The 19,956-nt window shown below is 37.8% G+C and overlaps 1 protein-coding gene across 3 annotated transcripts in view; it reads right to left on the bottom strand.

Annotated features, from left to right (window-relative positions):
- Window positions 1-453: 453 nt before the first annotated feature.
- LOC131427825 (putative mediator of RNA polymerase II transcription subunit 26) overlaps window positions 454-19,956 on the bottom strand; it is a 99,187-nt gene continuing 79,684 nt past the window's right edge. For all 3 annotated transcript variants that reach the window (XM_058591360.1, XM_058591359.1, XM_058591361.1), the window contains 4 exons: window positions 3,353-3,460; window positions 3,046-3,196; window positions 2,861-2,985; window positions 454-2,798 (listed from right to left, as the gene is read on the bottom strand). In XM_058591360.1, the coding sequence (XP_058447343.1) occupies window positions 969-2,798; window positions 2,861-2,985; window positions 3,046-3,196; window positions 3,353-3,460 (2,214 nt within the window). In that variant the 3' untranslated portion in view covers window positions 454-968. The remainder of the gene's footprint in view (window positions 2,799-2,860; window positions 2,986-3,045; window positions 3,197-3,352; window positions 3,461-19,956) is intronic.

Raw genomic sequence — 19,956 nt, 5'->3', positions numbered from 1 at the left:
TTCATGGAAGTTTGTTACCAACAATGATCCGAAATCATGATGAAATTCATGGCAGACAACGTGAAAGTTTCTAAACATTCAGTAGTCACGATATTTCAACCGTTCTACTTACCTATTGATTTCGATTATTTCTTTTTGAATCAAAAATTATGTGATGTGATAATATACTACTTACCATTGACCAACTTTCGTATGTTTTTCGTCCTTCAGTTTCTAGTAATTGCTGAACTTAGGTCAATGCCAGAGTGCAAGCGTCAACTGGTGCGTAGGAACAAGTTATATTTGATCAAAGCAAACCTGTCAGAGTGAATACGATGCACTAACAGTACTATGCATTGCTTCGCTAAGCGTTCCGCGCTCATTCTGGCTGCCCCCTTAGTACCGAGTGCGTCTGAAAACAAAACCCCTTTCTCTAGGATTCGTCATCGACATGCCAGTGAAACTCACTTGTCAAAATGTCTATTGTTTTCTACACAACTGTTGTTTTTATTTTCATGAATACTTACAGACGGTGTATTTACAATTTGAAGTAATCTCTGTTACTAATTAAAAACGAGTGCCCTGCTCGGCTGGACGAGCAGATCGTTCTGGAGATAATCGTACGGTTTCTGTTTTTTCTGGTGTTCTGTTGGCTTAGCTATTAGTTGAGCGGGATGGTTTGCTTTGAACTTCACAGGGGAATTGGGAATAAATAAACGGTGAAACCGTGATCTGCAGAATGATCCTGTCCCCCGGAGAGCACCTCCAAGCAGAGAGCAGAGCAAGTCTTAATCCTAACATTCGAATGCATTTACTGGACTGGGGACTAAAATGGAACTAGATGGGAATGCGTCTACAACCGCAGACAGAAGACTAACTGAAGCAGCACCTTAGCTAGCTAACCTAGCCGTCGGACAGTGGATAGTGGATTGGGGAAGGTGGTTGTAAGGGACAAAAAAAAAACTACGCGGGATAAAGGAATGGACTATTCATCGTCGGATTTTGACGCACGGTTCACAACTCCCGGGCCTCAGGAAAACTGGATGGCAGTGGGGACACTTGGCATTTTCGCCGTACCACGTCGTGTTGCTGTCGTCACTGCGGGCATAGGACGGAATTTTGATTTGGAACGAATTCACCGCTCCATCGTGTTCGTAGATATTTCGCGGTCCGACTTCGCTTTCCAGCGGGAAAGTAAAATCCGGAATGGCGAGATTCTTCCGAAGTTCCAGATAATTGTGCGCCGGTGGTTGAACTCGTCGTTTATTTAGCTGAACCAAGGAAGACGATGGTTGGTTTTCACCGAGGTTTCCGGTTTCGGAAGAAATTGAGCGCGCGGTTTGATTGTGTTCACGGGATGAGTCGGAAGAATTTTCCGCCGATGTTGGATTCAACTGGGACAGTAGTTTTTCCTCGTCCGTGAGTGGAGCATCCAGTGGGGGATCCAGTCCGAAGGATGGAATAGACCACTTCCACTGGTAGTAGATTGGAGGTCCTTGGGTAGTGGCGTCATCGTAGAAAACGTAGTCTTTCTTCGGCGGAAGAATTTCATTGGACGGAGTTGGAACGCTGAACGGCCGCGGGATGTTGTCTTTGCGAACTTGAATCACCGGTTCTTCCCGTAACTTATCGATTCCACTGTTGATGGGCCCCGCTGATGGTTCGTTGGTTATCGGTTGTCTGGTGAAAATTGCTTGGTTCACGTATTGGCTTTTGATGTTGTCGTAATTGGCAAGGTTTTCGAAGGGCGGTAGAATCTCCGAGGACGGAACCGGAACGGAAGCTTGAACAACCGCTGGTCTTTGAAGTGCAAATCTATTTTCGAACAATCCAGCTGTGGCAGCTGGAGCGTTGAACAGGATGGTGGTCGGTGGACGGTTCGATTGTCGTGGATCGGAAAGAATTCGTGGCAGAGCCGTTGTTGGAGCAGTGACCGTTGTCGAAGGGGCACTTGTAGTGGTTGTAGTAATCACCAAAGGCTGGAAACCGGAACTTGTCCTCGGCAGGAACTGCGCTGGGTTAGTGTTCGGTAGTTGTAGATTAGGCACAAGCACTACCGGTCTTTGTGTTGTGCTGGTTGTAGTGACTGTTGAAAAACTCGGTTGACGAGTGGTTGTCGTAAATCTAGACGTAACTGGAGCCAAAGTACTAAATCTAGTCGAACTAACTGTCGATCGAGTGGTTGGTCTCACTGTAGTAGTTGTTGCCACAGTGGATTTAGTTGTCGGTACAGTATTTCTGAAGCTGCCATTTCTAGTGAAAAAGTTGGAGAAATCATAGTCCTTCCGATTGCCTTTCTTATTGAAATTCAAAACAGACTCAAAAGGCTTAAACTCGGGTCCCAGAGTATCCTTTCGGTTGGTTTCTTTTTTCGATTGTTCCTCTGGAGTAAACGGCGGCTCGTATCTGATGGACGGAACCTTCACGTTGACAGCGTTCGTATAAAGTCCACTCGAGCTAGGATTTACCACTTTACTGGTACGATTTTCGCTGGAAGCAAACCGAGCAGTATTTCTACTTTCATCTTTGGACTCGTCCTCCGTGACATCTCTTCGGCCATTGACTTTATTATTTTGAAGTCGCTCTTCATCGGAGTTCAACGGAATCGCCGTTGATCCCAAATCATCCAAAGCCTGTTTTTGATCTACCTTTTCCTGTTCCGTGTCTTCTTTGGCATAACGAGTATTCCAATGGATCGGAAGACCATGATTACTGGCACTTTCTTCGAAGATCTCCGACGGTCTTCCTTTGGTGGACGGAACCTTAGTGGAAAGTTTTTTGTCCAAGGCGATAGCGTTTTGCGGAGCCTGGGTATTGGTCTGAAATAAAACAACGCACTATTAAGTACCAGAACCCAATTGACCACGTAAAATCAACCGACCTTGATAAAATTGTACATGATCGGTTCTCCGGCGAAACTGGCCGAGTATGGTCGATCCAGGAGGTCCGGTCTAGGAGTTCGGATCTCATTTTCATCTTCCGCCACGAATGGTTTGTCCCGTTGACCTAAATGATATGGAAAACAACGGTGTTAGGGAAGCGTCTCAAGAAATACCTCAAATATACCGATTAGCAGGTTCGCTGCATAGTTGCTTTCGGCCTTGGAACAGTTGACCATATACCAATGGTCACAGATTAGCATTCGTTGCTGGAACAGTGTAGTGTTGGGACACGAATAGCTGAACTGTCTACCCAATCCGTCGCACATGTGGTATATCTGTTTCGGTGAAACGAGAAGCAGATTAATCGAATAATGGGGTTCCGAGGACCCCAGAAAGAAATGAAATTTTCTTAGGTAGTTGGAATGGCTTTTTAAGATTCTAGTTGAATTTATCCCTAATAAACTCCATCAAACCCGTAATCAAACACTCACTTGGCAGCCTGTTTCGACGTCCGCGTAGTAACCGGCAGCCCGTCCACTGCAGGAAAACCTCGTCTTTGCACCGAATTTGAACGAACCATCGTTCAATACCTGAGATTTCTGTGGATTGAAACGATTTACAAAATGATCCAGCTTAATTTAAATTGTACTAACTTAAAACATGATGGCACTAATCGTCATGATCTAAAATATAATTCTTTATGACGTAGGACTACGTCTTTGTGTTATATGTCATTCTAAATATGAAGATAGAATCGTACCAACCGTGCTCAAGTTTCGAATATCAACAGCTCTACCAATTTTGAACAATGTGGTGTATACAGGTGGTGCAGACCGCATAGCTTGCTTGCGTTGGTAACTAATACCGTTTTCGTTTATTGATCAGAGCAGCCCGAAAGCTGACCCAGAGTCGCACAAACCATGTTTGATATGTTTGTTTTAGCAACCTGAGGTCGCTCTAGATCGGACTCCAATCGCGTAGTTTCGCTCTGAAAGTTTTCTCGGGTCGCCCGACGCATCCATGCGAGTTTGTTCATTCATTCTTTTTTATGAGTTGTTGTTTAGGGTGTTAAAAAACGAAAACGGTATAAAACTTTGTAAATAATTCGGTACTCGTATGGCAACATACGTGTTAAATGCGTGGATTCAATGCCAACTAGTTCGAAATGTATGACGAAAGCATGCACGTGTTTTTAGTTTTACTTATCCAAAGTTGATTTCACTAACACAAAGCAAATATGTTTGCCCGACCTGTTTCTACATCATTGAATTTTGAACAAATTTTATTTACTGTTTGAAAATATTTCTACGCGTCGGTTCGAGTAGCGAAAACTATATACTTATTTTTTTCAAGATTGATTCTTATGTAAAAAAGAACGAAAAATCGAATAAAAATGATAAATTCAAAATAAAGTTGGTGAAAAAGAAGAAAAAGTGTATTTTTTTTTTTAAAAATGTGAAACTTATGCATTTTATCATTGTTTTTCCATTTTCAAAATATTTTTATCAAAAAGCTGAGACATTTTTACATAGAAATATATATGTTGTAAGAGTTTTGCATTAAATTTTATGGTAAAAAAATCGAATTTGAAGTGTTGTTTTTTAATGTGGAACACATTTTTGTTTTCTATATAGGGGTGCAAATTAAAAACTCAAGAAAAGTACACGTAGAAATGTGGTCAGGTTTTGAACAATTACAGCTCAGTCAATTTTGCATCAATTATTGATATTATATCACCATTTGATTGAAAATATTTCTTCGTATTGATTTGCATGTTCATAGCCATGTATTTTTAATTGTATATCATTGAAATGTTAATTAATAGCTAGCAGTGTCCTATTCGACGGTTTTGAAGGAGTAAGCGCTATATCAAAGGGAAAGTATCGCTCTGATTGGTCAATCGATGCAAAAGCGAAACACGCGAAGCTATAAATATAAGCAAAATTATAGCTATCGTTTAAGTCCTACGTGAAGCATGCTAGAGGTAGGTTGTTGCTAGACAGCAAGACAGAAAGTGCCATAAAACGATTTGAAGCTAATTTAATTGGTATGCTCTGATCTTGTGTCATGCTAGATTGCACTATGGTTTGAAACGGGAAATTAGCGTGACAAAAATATTTTTACTATTAAATATTAGTTTTTTGTAGTTGGTGTCTTCACAAAAGTTGTTTGTTATCATATGGCGCTCCTTTTGATATGAAATATTACTAGGGTAGTCCTTATTTAGATTGCAATATGAAATCTAACTTTCTTAATTGAGCTCAAAAATGATTTTATTGTACAATAAAGTTGTAGGAAATTTTATTTTGAGCAACTTTGCTGAAAAAGCACCTCTCTAGCTTTTCATTTGACCGAGTCACATCAATTGTCCCGGGTAAGAGTAGGGTGGCTCCCGAAAAATCGATTTTTTTTGTTCTAACATTTTTGTGAAACGTTCTATGGAAAAGTTATCTTCGGAAGAGTTGTTGAAATAAATATTGCGCATAATTTTGCTGAGTAAAGCTTTTTCATATGAGCTACCAGTAAAAAGTTATGATTGTTTTTTCATCAAAAACTAGTCAACTACGGCTACTGAAAGTTCATAATATAAGTAAACATTTAAGAGAAAACTGGGAGGGTGTTTTTTTTAACTCATTTAAATTAGTCTTAAAAATACCTTGAAAAAACTCTAAAACTTTGCATAACTCTTAAACGCCTTAACGTATCAACATACTTCCTTCAGCAAAATAATAGTATCAAGTTAGCCCTACAAGTGTTCCATACATTGTCCATTCGAGAAATGAGACACACAAAAACTACACCCGAAAATAGATTTTTTGCAGAACAATTTTAATTAATTTATTACCAAAATAACTGATTCAATTAATTTTCATTCCGTTATCGTAATGATCGTATCGCTAACATTCAAAACAAAACATAAGACAACAGTTGATTACGGTTTGGTATGTATTAAATCAATTAAGCAATGAATTATTCTAATTATTATCTAAAACTAAACATTTTGCTTGTTCGGGTAAGTCTTCTGAGCTCAATTAAGAAAGTTAGATTTCAGATTTCAATCTAAATAAGGACCACCCTAGTAATATTTCATATCAAAAGGAGCGCCATTTGATAATAACAACTTTTGTGAAGACACTAACTACAAAAACTAATATTTAATAGTGAAAATATTTTTGTCACGCTAATTTCCCGTTCCAAACCATTGGATGAAATCCCATGTTTTGTCATTTCGTTTGAGAAATTGGCAACATCCTAAGGGTGAATTTATGGTAGTAATGGTACAGAAACGCTATAAAAATAACTGCTTACATACAAAACTTGAACACAAGCTTGGTGAAGAGAAGCTCAAATATCGATATCCGTATCACAGGCATGCACAAAAATATAATTGCATACATTTGGGCTATTGTTGTAATTTCGTCGACTACAAAACAAATACAAATCACGACAAATAGAGTCTATATTCTGGGTTCGCGTGTTCGGTGTTGGTTCCTAATAAAGATTAATCTAAGCAGACTCTCGTGCATTTGCGGATTCAAAAGTGTGACGATTAGTTGAAAATGTCGATCATTAGAAATTTGATTTGCCTTGTTCCACATCAATGGCTCGAACAACCCCATGGGGCTGATCCTTGTAGTTTTTTTTATCAAAATATCATTCGTTCACCGAAAATCAGTGCAATGATTTCACCCAATAAAAAGAACAACAGGCATCTTCTTTTGGTTCAGAATATCATATTCTGAAGTTTCATCGAATTGGAAGATGCATGGGTACAAAAGTGTGTCGGAAATTGGTGGAATGACCCATATAAAAAAAAATAATTAAAAAATCGGTAATAATCATGAGTCCAATATCAAATATGATAACACACAACGAAGGTATAGCAAATAATAGAAATTACTCTTCATAAAAATCATGGTAACTCAAACATAAAATAAATTATTTTGGTTGTACAAATTAGTTCGATCCGTTTTCAAATGGTGGCTCTGATTTTGATATGAGTACTGAACAGTAACAGCTGATGTCAATAGTTTCAATAGGTTAGGTTCAGCTTTTTGTTTTTTTTTTAATCTGTTTTTCACTGTGTTAATTATAAGCAATTTTGTGTCAACTAAGTAACATTTACGGAATGTTTTAGTTTTCTGTTTTAATAAGAAGAAAAATGCAGATGAAACGTATCAAATGGATGTTCGTGGTGATAAGGAGTGTATCGAAAATAAGCTATCCACAAATTTTTCTTTCAAATTATGATAAAAAACGATAATTTTTTCAAACTAAAAATTGATTCTTTATTAAACGAGATTAAACTTGAGCATAATGAAAACCGGATGAAATTTAAGTTATTCCTTCACGAATTTTCGAACTTTTGATCGAACGCTCTTCATCAAGTTCCGGACAAGTGTTGCATCGCAATTTTTGGACGCTTGAGCCCGAATTTTTTTGAACTCCTGCATGTTCCCAGCTGCCTTACCAGTCTTCTTGAAGACACTCTTCACGATTACCCAGTAACGTTCAATGGGTCGAAGCTGAGGACAATTTGGTGGGTTGATATTTTTCTCAAAGAAATTAATACCTTTTTCCACAAGCCAATTGAAAGTGGTTTTGGCATAGTGAGTCGACGCTAAATCCGGCCAAAAGAGGGGAGGTGTACTATGCTTCTTATATAAAGTCAGCAATCTCTTCTGGAAACACTCAGATCACATCCTCCCCAACGACGACAGTAAAGTATTGTGGACCTGGAAGGGTTTTTGAGTCCTCCTTAACATAAGTCTCATCGTTCATTAAAACGCATGCATCCGGACACTGCAAAAGACACGAATACAATTTCCGGGCCCTTGATGCTGCTCGCTTCTTCTGTTCTACACTTTGTTTCGAGATTTTCTGCTTATTGTAGGTCTTCAGGTGATTTCGCTGGATCATTCCGACACTTGTTCCTGCTTTTTTGGCCAAATCCCATATTGACATTGATTTGTTCTTCATGATTAGAGATACCACTTTCTTGTCCAGTTTCGGGTTGGAAGAGCCGGGTTTTCTGCCTCTTCCTGTTAGCTCATCCAAAGAATTGTGTTCCCCAAACTTATTAATGATGGTCTTAACACTGGCATGATGAATTCCAAACCGCTTCGCCAATTTTCGCATAGTAATACCCTTCTCACTTAACCATGTGTCCAGAACCTTAATTTTCACTTCCTTTTCAATACGCGACATTTTATAAAACGCAGAATTTCAAACGCACAAACAAGTAAACAAACGAAAGCTGACAGCCAAACGCACAGCATGCTAGTTCAAATCGTTAGTGGTCGTAACTTCAATTGATAAAACAATCAATGCTGATCAAGATTATCCAGATAATGACTTGCCAAACAAGGAAAAATAGACAGTGTGTCTATTTTTCCCTGTTTGGAAAGTCATTATCTGGATAATCTTGATCAGCACCTTCCATAACCAACAACAAAAAACTAAATGGTTTCATTTCCGGGCATCCTCAAATTTCCAAAAAAAATGATTTTGATAATAGTCCTACGTCAAAAGTTCGAAATACCCCATAAAACTTTCCATTTTTTATCCAATTGTCTTTGTTTTACGTTCGAAATTTAATATCATCAATTTATTTTTTATTCTCCAGGTTCGCATCAAAAATAGTGCCTAAACCACGGGGAGTGTTCGCTGATGAGGACTTCAGTTATCTTGGCTTGTAAAGTGTTATCTGAGCATTTTGTATTTACAAAAATATTATTAGGTGCAAAACTAAATCACCATGCAATAAAGTATCATTTTTCAATTAAGAAAAGTTTGTTAGAAACAAAGGTGAGAATGCAATGACTTCCTAACAAGATATAAAAATTAAATTAAAATTAAAAAAAAAAACTAATGCAATTTCAGACCAGCAAGCTGATTTCTTAAACATGTACCATTTAAAATGTCTAAATCGCAATCAAGCAGGGTTTACACCTCTAAGTCGTAACCAGAAAAAAAACATTACTGCTACTAATTAAGTCCATCAAATCTCGTTACTGCTGCTAGAAGCAAGAGTAAAATAAAACAAAGACAGTGGCTCTCAAATCTCCCAATTGCGAAAAGTGTCATGAATTTGCAATTCATTTATTAAAGTACGCTATGCAAGACGGTTAATGGACTGCATTTGTCATCATTGTCACTTATGTTCCAAACGAATATTTGCCGTAATTTTTTCTAGTTTTTAATTAAACAGCTAGTCATTTCAATGAGGAATTTTAGTAATTATTCTGCTCTTTGGCTACGAGTGAATTGCATTCAGCCAGAGTTCTATCGTTCACACTGTCAAATAGTTAATGCAGTTAACACGGCACAAAAGGTGAGTGAACTAAGATTGAACTAGACAATATCAATTCACGAGTGTAATATAATCCGGTGCAGGTGATTCTTGTTGCAATTTCATAGAAAGCCGTAAAACAATTTGTGTCTATCATACACTCGCAATATCCGCATTTTTTTGCCAGTGAATTCAATTCAATTTCGCGTCGCACTTTCAGAGTCTGAGAACCACGCGCTGACCCGAGAACAATGCAAGCGACTTCCCCACGCGGTCGATGAAGATCACGCTAATTGCATTGCCGGTGCGCGACCAGGTCGCTGCGAAAACCAAGTCAGATCAATATCGCGTAGCGGTTCTAGCGAAGTTTCCACGCAATGAATAAACTATTGAGTGGTGTTGAGCAAGCTGAGCCCCGCGGGTCACATGTCTTGCTCACTGGGCACTGGAATTCCGAATTCGGTTCATAACCGTCATCACCGTCTGCAATCGGATTGGATTACTTCACACCGTGCCTTCGGTTCAAGGTCCCGACCGAACCGAATCGTATGCAACTTATTATCCTAATGATGTCGACGAAACCACGAATTGTCACATGTCAGATCATTGGGTCAACGGAGGGGAGGCTTCGTCCTCGCACAGGATAATGACTCACACACAGAATGGCAGATTGAATTAAACTACTCACGCGGTCTTTTCTGCGAAGTCACCTCGCCCGGTTCACCACTGGATGATTCCAATTAACCGGTTCGATTCGAATCGTGAGAAGGAGATAGACTCGGTGATAGATTTGGCGCAGCTCGAAGGTCAGCCGGCGGTTGTAGTCGCGTCGTTCGATGTTTTTTTTTTCTTCTTCGTCTGCCGGCGGCATTCAAAAGAAATGGTCCGCAGAGAGCATAATAACAGTGATATTTACCTACGACAGGGGAAGGTCGGATTGGCAATCGGTGACATAAACTTAACCTCTGGCTAACGAAGTTTGTTGTCTGAGCAAACAGACAGCGGGTGGTAATGCAGCAAGGATTTTACTTCGCTAGAGTGTTCCTAAGGTAGAGGTAGTTAAGGTCAATTTTATTGATTGATTGGCACCATTTAGTGTGATTAGGCCGCTAAATAGTCGAATGAGTTTGTGAAGTAAAAGAAACGATTCATAGACGGTCAATATATTTAAAAAGCGCACCTTTTCTTGTAGTTAGCCCAGGTGATGTAATATTCGTTCTACATTAATAAATTGCAAGTAATGACCTGGTTGAACTTGATTTCAAGGATATAGGAGAACAAATTTCCATATAACTTCATCTACTTAGTGGTGCAATAGTGCAATAACTTGTAACAGTTTAAGATACTTGCAACTTAACGAAGCTATCATACTTTTTACTGGAGTTCGACGTTTCTCTTTTTTCTTGGGAGAGAGACTGTCTAACTACAAGTCCAAGTTGAGAGCTACTCGATTGACTGAACCAATTTGCTCTGCATCAGTAGAGACACCTATAATCTTCCTACATATGAACACAGATGTAACCTAATTGGACTTGAGCTGCTTACCGATCGACGTTTCTAAAGCAATGTTTGGTTCCGATTCGATACTGGGTCATATCCACTATGGAATGAATCGGTTTGTCTCCTGTCCTTTATCTGCACTATACTACTCGTGCTACCTCCAGCCTATCTATCCTTTGCACATTTCGGGTGCTTCTATTTTGCTAGCATTCGATACCCTTTGGTAGGGTGATGCAGATGGGAATCACTCCTGCGATAGCGCATACTGTATCCACGCATTAACGACTCATATCACCATAAGTCGGAATGCAAAGTTTTCCAAGATTATATTCTTGAGTAGAAAACGATCCTTGAGTTCCCTCCAATTACTGATCCTTGAATATTCCTTTAAAGTGATGGAGTTTTTAATAGCCCTTCTGTCTTGTATCAATAAAGCTCCTGGAGCAAACAATATAAAAGTCAATTAAGCTGACCTCGCAAAAAGATGCTTGCTCGACAGATTTCTTGAGCAATGATGAAAAATATCATCGTTTTTGACATTTTTTTTTCAGAATTATCATTCAATAAAATAAAATCAAATGTTTTGCATGATAAAAAGCATCATTCGAACAACATTTTGTAATTTTTTCGAGGAACAATACTGAGAAATGAGTCCGTGAAGAGTATTAAAAATCATGATTTGCGGTGTCCACTGTATCTCAGCGCAGACTAATCAGAAGTGAACAAATCAAAGCAGCATAGTTAGAGTAGAACTTTTTCTAGACCCCAACGTTTCTGTTTGTTTATGTTTCTTTTTTTTAAGTTTTGGTGGTTGTTCAAAGTGAAAACTACGGTTTTTTACGAAAAAAATCCGCCATTTTGTAGCTGCAAAACCTCCCCAAAGTAACAAAAAACGAAAAGGAAAACGTTGGGGTCTGGTTTTTTATATGTAGAAAGTGTGTGCAAAATTTGAACAAAATTAGTGCAGTAGTTTTTGAATGATGATGGATACGGAATTTCAAAACCTGCTTTCGAGTTTTTTTCGGCCATCTACGACTTTCTTTTTCCCCTTTGTCCCAATTTTCACAGCAGCAACGAATTTTGTTATTAAGATACCAAAAAGTCACGTTGGAATTTATTGTAGCGCAGTATGATTAGTTGTGAATTCATAACATTATTTTGAATTCGTTGTCGCCATCATAATCCGGCTTGTTTCGTTGTGTCTTTCATGCAACCATTATGCAGCATATGTTTTCTTTACTTTTTCTATAAACAAGTGACAAGCGTTATTTGGGATAAAACGATCTGCGAGTTTTCTCCAAATACTGATCCCTGAAAATTCCTTCATAATGATGGAGTCTTTAATAGCCCTTCTGTTTTGTAACAATAATGCTCCTGGAGCGGACATAATATTCAATACAAATTCAATTCGCCCTACCTCGCAAAAAGCCGATTACTCTAAAGGTTTCTTGTGAAAAACGTTGTTCCATCAGACTAGTGGCAAGTGGAAGTCATCATCATTCAAAAGCCGGGGAAATCAGCTCACAATCACACCTCTTGCTCCTCGATTTCTCGACACTTGCGTCAAAACAAACAATCTGTTGTTAGATACTCAATTTGGCTTCTGCAAAATTAGAACATTTCACAGTGGTTCAAAAGTCAAATTTTACGCTCTTACTTGATAACACGTCAAAAATGTTGGTTTTTGAGGTACAGTGTCTCCAGCCAAGTTTCGTTTGAGCGTCATCTTTTGAAGATTTGATTTATATGATTAATCCCCCGAGAAGTGAGATAAAAATATTTTTTTTAGCTTAGGGTCCACATAGAGGCTAAGTAACTTCGACAAAGTTGTGCAAAAAGTAATTTCAAACAAATTTTCAAAAGGTACTATTGTCGCGACTTTAGTAGAACTGATGATATAAAGTATTTTCTGGAAAGGGTTTCTTAAAACCAATTTTTGCAAGGAAACTTAGTATAATCAGTTCTTCTGTTCAATTCACATGCAGGGTAATTTAATTGGCAAAACGATTTCCCCGAACAGAAGCGGGTTCGAGTCCACCCGTCTCTGCGGTAACTTTTTCGCAGTTTTCATTTCATAGTTGTATTCGCATGTCATTGTTTCAATCTGTTTTCGTCGTTTGATACCGATCAAATTTAGATTTGAATGTTAATTGATGTGATATCAAGTCATCTCTTCCAAATATACGGCATGCTTTTTTACATCTTGAGAAGTTTTCAATTGTTTAAACAGTTTAATGAATTTTTAATGAATTTTTAATGAATTTTTTCATTTAATCATAGTGTAAATGGCTTCTAAGAAAGAATTTCTTAGAAAAAAATGAAAATATGAACGCGGTCGCAGAAAATTCAGGCCAGTTCCTCAGACGGATGGCGGAATCGACGACTGCCCCATTTCCCGTGTGATAAAATCGTTATATAAGATCCATACCACCCAGTGCACAGTGATGCCTCTCCATAACATACAAAGTTGGCAAAAACATTAAACCTGTTTACAAACACCTGTTGGATGAGTTTTCATTGATAATTTGAGTTCACTGAATAAAGAAATAAAAATAAAACCTTTTTTAATCCATCTGGTAGTGCAATGATATTACTTATGTTTTCAAAAACATCACTAGAAGATTCTGTCAAGAGTTTTTTTTGAAACTTGAATAAAATCAAATATTTTTTTTTGGGTATAAACTACCATAACCTTTTCAAATTGGTGAACAGTTATGTCAAGTTAATATAGATTCAAATGCGGCAACCCCGCACGCTACACAAAATTAAACAATGCACGTTGTGTGCTAGGCGGTAGGGATGTCCGATACCGAGTCGATACTTTGAGGTATCGATACTTTCTTTTATGAATCGGGTATTTTTGGAATCGATATCGCATCAGAGCGATACTGTTAGTATCGATACTTTTGGTCTCGATACTTACAGTATCGCAACAGATTGAAGTCAATTCCCATTACGACGAAACATTTTTTTGTTTCAATTGTAGAGGCTTTAACATTAAAGATATTTGCTTTTACGGGCCAGAAAAACTTTCTATGTGCGGGGTTGGAAATCGAATCCAGGAACTTTTTTATTTCTTCGGCTTCAACGAAGCGCCAAGCGCATTGGTATGACGTGGACTAGCCGTCGTTGGAATTCGTTCTCGGCAATCTCACTTCGTCCCACAGGTGCGCTGGAAGAGAGTGCAATGAGAGAAAACCTTCAACAAAACTTGCACATAAAGGTCATACTTGCAGAGAATTCAATCATTTTAATTTTTCTCACTCATTGCACTCTCTTCCAGTGCGCCTAATAGCGATGGAATAGTAGCAATAGGAATTGGCTTTTAGTGGAGCATTCGTTTATAGACATAAAGGTAATGACATGAAAATTATTGAGAAAATAAGTGAAATGTGAAATTAATACAAAGTGGCGTGTGGAAATGCTTTGACGTGGACCAAAAGTCGCAAAAGGCGATGTGCAATCTATGTGGTAAGGGATATGCGTATACTGGTGGCACAAACAAATTTATACACAGAAAAAAAAAGAATTTTAATAATCTTGATATGATTATCAATTGATGTGAAAAAAAAATTTAGACGTACTGAATATCAAACGCAATAATTTTCTGTTTCAAGAAATATTGCAGATAAATCTCACATTATTACATCGAAACAACGTATTGAGTACATTACATCATCTTAAGGGGTTACACCACTGTAGAAAAAAAAAAGAGAAGGACTTTTTTGGGGAATTATTTTGAGATACTAAAAAATTGGAGTAATCCGAATTTTGTATAAAGCACTTTTTAATATGTATATTTAAGTACAAAAAAATGATCAGTTTTAAAAATTGAAAAACAAAATGGCGGCTTGGCGGCATTTCCGCGATAGTGATGCATTTTTGACGGCCGGAAACATAAGTCAAGTAAATCTTGACCAATCGATTCAACAATTTTACAGAAGATTCTCGATAGTTATCTCTACAGAGGTACGTAAGGGTTTTTTTAATTAATTGATTTTTTGTAAACTAAAATTAAAAATAAAATCGCATTTTTTTCATCACGAAATTGTTCATAAAAAATATTCACAATTTTCAAAAACCCCTACGTACCTCTGTGGAGATAACTATCGAGAATATTTTGCAAAATTGTTGAATCGGTTGGTCAAGATTTACTTGCCTTATGTTTCCGGCCGTAAAATGCAGCACTTTCGCGGAAATGCCGCTAAGCCGCCATTTTGTTTTTCAATTTTTAAAACTGATCATTTTTTTGTACTTAAATATACATATTAAAAAGTACTTTATACAAAATTCGGATTACTCCATTTTTTTAATCCCAAAATAATTCTCTAAAAAAGTCCTTCTCTTTTTTTTCTGGTGTAACCCCTTAAACTGTATATGATTCTGATATGAAATTATGCAATATTGGTTGTAATATTACTCGGAACGATGCATAATTTCCTACCAGAATTGTCTAATTATTCAGCCAAGCTGATTTAATCTACTCAAAACATTGTTTCGATGTGATAACGTGTAATTTATCCGCAATATTTATTGAAAACAGAAAATTATTACATTTGATGTACAGTATATCTACATTGAGATTGTTCCAATTCTTTTATTGCTGTATGAAAACAACTTAATGTACATCATAAAATATAACATCACAGTCGAACATTTTATTGTATTTAGAATTGATTGCTGCACAAGTATCAATTGATACTTACAGGTATCGATACTTTATTGCCTTTTGATACCTTGTATCGATACCTAAAATTTCGGTATCCCGATACCCTAGGTATCGATACTTTGCCTTCCGAGTACCATCCCTACTAGGCGGTGGTGTTATATTCTTTCGTACCAGCACGTACTGATGCGTATAATTTCGTATGATAGTTTTAAATTTTTAACACTCATCGCCCTATAGCTTCGGAACCGGAAGTCGGATCTGGATGAAATAGCACAGTATATTTTAAGGTACTAAGAGCTTCACTTTGAATCATGATTTGTGAAAATCGGTTCAACCGTTACTGAGAAATCGAAGTGAGTTCCGTTTTTGTAGCTTTTCTTCATTATTATCGGGGCGTTCGGAAACGGAAACCGGGGACTAGTAGTCCCAACATAGATTTATATATCCACTAACTAACAAGGTCTACCAACTAGATGATTTTACCAGTAAGTTTTGTAAACATTCGTACCTCTTTTTGTCATCAATTGTGGAAAATACTAATGAAAATGAAATTTTTCATTCATCACGGTGTAATTTCGAAACCGAAGGTCGTATCTGGATCAACTTTTCGGGAACTTTTTAAAGAGTTTTAAGATCTTTTATTAGCATCTTAGTTTGTAAAAATCGGTTCAGAAATTTCTGAGAAAATCGAGTGCGCATTTTGTCATAGATTTACACATATTGCCATGTATATCAGGGACCGGAAGTCGGATAAAGATAAAGATCAATAGCAAGCTATGGGACCGTAAGACATTGTGTTTGAATCTAAGTTTGGGAAAATCGGTTCAACCATCTCTGAGAAAATCGAGTGACATTATTTGTCACATACACACAGACATACATACATACACATCAGGGCCGCTTTTACATTAGGACAGTGGGGACATCTGCCCCGGGCACACGGCTTTTGGGGACCCTTGGCGGAACCAACCGAGCAAAAAAACAGATATTTTATTTAGTTAGGGGCACACAAATAAGTGTTGACCTCGGGTCCAATAATACGTAGCAGAGGTGCGGTCTCGACAAACTGAGTCGAATGGTATATGACACTCGGCCCTCCCGGTTTCCGTTCAAAAGTCAGTTTTCACAGTGCCTTTCTATATGAAAATGGTGAAAATAGTAAAATACTATTAGCATACTAAAGTTTAACCTTTGTTTCTGTTATTTTTATAGTCGACCCCACAAACAACTGAAAATAACTTTAATAAATGGGCAGGATCGCATAGTGAAAAACCAGTCTGTCCCATTTATGGGACGCATTGAATTATCAGAAAATCACGATAATCAAAAGTTTATTTTTTTAATTATTAGTATGATAAGTTGCAAAACAACAATAAAATTCTAGTTATTTCATAACTTCTGGATTTTATTCGAAAATAGTAGAAATCAGCTGTGTGCGAAATTTTCGCTTTGTGTCAGGTAGATGCCGCTAACTTCTCTCGATGTGAAGGGAATCCCATGAATTTTTTTTTGTGAGTTAAGAATGCATCCCAAATATGAAATATCTGGCATTCGGTGAAAAATACACATTACAACGTTTTTTAGAATTTTTTTAAATGTGTATCCCATATTTGGGACTCAATGCAATTAGAGGTTAATATAGTGCAAGAAAAAAAAGGTTTTTTTTTTGGTTTTCTGCCACCTTGGCATCACTGTGCAGTGGCAAGCTGGCAGTAAAACAAAATCAAAAAAATCAACCAAGGAAGGTGAGGAATTACTTCGAACGCAGTCCGAACCTTTCGAAATAGAATACATATTTTACGAGTACAGCCTTTATTTATTACATAACTAAGACCATCTGAACTGATCTATTCGGCCAAATTCACAAATTTACACGATCTTCTCCAAACATTATTCATAAGGTCTTGAACAACGTTTGGACCAACATTGATTCCACTTCCTTAAGATGTTTCCGAAGCACATGCTTCTGAATACTACTCAATACTCGGAGGCTTGAAGCTCTTCGGAAAGAAGTTAGCTTTATCAGCCTCAGGAGTACTACTCCAACACATCATTCGAGGCTAAATCCGTTTAGAAAAGCGTGGATCCATTGTGTGACCTTAAAAGTCGCAGTAGACGTTTTGGGAGGCATTCCTTTATTTATTTATTCATTTGAGAGCAGGAAAAAGCCCGATTGAGATGAAATTTGGCAATCTCTCTCTCCAGCAGGCATACTACCTCCTCATCATTTGTATCAACAGATTACATTTTGGGTTCAACACTACAATTAAAACTAACAGTTAAATTTCAATCTATAACTATATAGCAAATTGATTACACCAAGCGTAACAGGTCAGTAATAGTCTTGCTTGAAAAGTGAGAGAGGAGAAAAGTGGATAGGTATAGGGAAAACAAGGGTTGGTTGAGTGGGTGCTAAACGAGCGTGGACGAACGATGTGGTTTTAATCAGCATACGTCGATTAATGTCAAGATGACATTCTGCAGGAGTTCGATACGTGATTGAAGCAAATCACCAACGAAAGTTATCTTGGAGATATTCCGACGAACAAATAACCGATCAAGGTCACTAAGCTTTATGTAAACCTGTCCGTTAATCATTCCGGTTGTCACAAATGAAGTGCTTCACTTTCCACATGAGGAAATTGCTTGCCAAATCATGTATTTTGGTAAACTTTGATATCTTCTGCTTTCTAACATCTTTTGGGACATCAAACTTAAGATGAGCAGTAGTCTAAATCTGGGTACACGAGACTTCTTCACCGTAATCTAGCGTTCATTGTGATTCGATGCCTTTTGTACTTCTGTGCGGGTACTGACACTAAAATGTTACTCAACAGTAATTTTGTTTGGTCGTATCTTCAACTAGTTGCGTTGAAGTGGAGTGTACCGATAAGTAGTTAGCAACATTCAAACAGTTATTACTCTGAAATGGCTTTATTTTTTTGCAGCGTGTTTTGCGGTGACATGTTTGTTTACATGTTAATAACAGCTGCGCAATCGATTGGTTTCGGTGCGGTTTATCGTTTCAATGATGAGTCGAATTGATCCGGAAACGCGAAAGAAAATTCTGCACACTTGGTGCTCAGAAAGTGGTATCACGTACAACGAAATTGCAAAACGGGTGAAAGTGCACCACACCAGTGTCAAAAATATCGAGAAGTTCGGTAAGACCCTTTCCATGAAGGATTTGCCCCGATCCGGTAGAAAAACGGGTCCCAGCCAGCCCGGCCGGGCCTTAAAAGTTGTTGAGTACATCGCTGACACCACGGTGGCGATGGAAAATTATGGAGAAAAGGTGTTGGTCTGGCAAGCAATTTGTACCTGTGGTTTGCGGTCGTCGATTTTCTTCACGAAGGACACAATTAACGCCAAGGTGTACGAGGAAGAATGTTTGAAGAAGAGAGTGATTCCACTGTACAGAAAGCATAAGACTCCTCCTCTCTTCTGGCCGGATTTGGCTTCAGCCCACTACGCCAACTCCGTTCTACAGTGGTTGTCAAAAAATAATGTACAATTCGTGCAAAAGGACATCAACCCACCGAACTGCCCGGATCATTGGCCAATTGAAAGGTACTGGGCAATTGTCAAGCGGCACTTTCGGAAGGAGGGTACAGTGTCCCAAAACATGCAGGAGTTCAAAAAAACTGGACAGCTGCCACCAGAAAAGTCACAAAAGTAACTGTGCAGAATGTAATGAAGAATATCAAGTCCAAACTGCGAGCGTTTTACAGAAACTAGGATTTTTTTCAATATAATCTGTGAAATGCATAAAAATGTAATTTTTCTACAATATATCGAAAACTGATGTCAAAATGTTTTTTTTCGCTTTTTTATTCAATAATCAATGTTGCTAACTACTTTTCGACATACTCCTTAGGATTCGTTTTGAAAACTTTAACTTAAGCGCCCTATGCATTGAACCGCAAACCCAGGCATCCATTCCACTATACGAACATCCATTTTGGCTACTTTTTTCCCATTTTTTTTTTACATTTTCGTTACGAGGCACCGTAGATTGTACAATTCCCAGCATTTCTGTCGATGGCACGATGAGAGAGATCCGGATATTAAAGGTACATGCTCAAAATTATTTTACACCGTTTCTGTTCTTCCGACTACTGTAACTTGCACAATGTAAACATTACACATTCAACTAGTTTCAACCAAAATTTTTATTGAAAATACCCAATTGATAAACATATTTTTGAAAGTGATGCAATTTGATTCCGTATTCATTCGCCCCGAAATAATTTTCACCTCTATTCTCTTGTGATAATCCTGACTGGGACGTCACTACCACAAGTACTCAAACTCTGTAGATCGTGGTAGAAGTAGTGGTAATAATAAAACAAACAGTTTGCGAAGTTGTGTTATGGCATTTATATACAGACGTACTAAAACTAACACCAAGCATTAAAAGAAAAAACAATCCAGAGTGAAAGTGAACAGGCTCTAACTATTGCTTGAAAAAAACAGAAAATAATGCGTTCATAAACCGATCTACGCGAACGACTTATTAATCAAATGAGAAGTGTTTACTGGTGCAGGTGGAATTTATGAATTTGCGTCACCTTGTAGCACGAAGTCAATATTTAAAACGTAAAACCCCATTGGAAGTTCTTCCTTTTGCACCA

The sequence above is a fragment of the Malaya genurostris genome, chromosome 2, assembly GCF_030247185.1.
Source record: "Malaya genurostris strain Urasoe2022 chromosome 2, Malgen_1.1, whole genome shotgun sequence".
NCBI lineage: Eukaryota > Metazoa > Arthropoda > Insecta > Diptera > Culicidae > Malaya > Malaya genurostris.
This window is presented reverse-complemented; position numbering and strand designations above follow the sequence as displayed.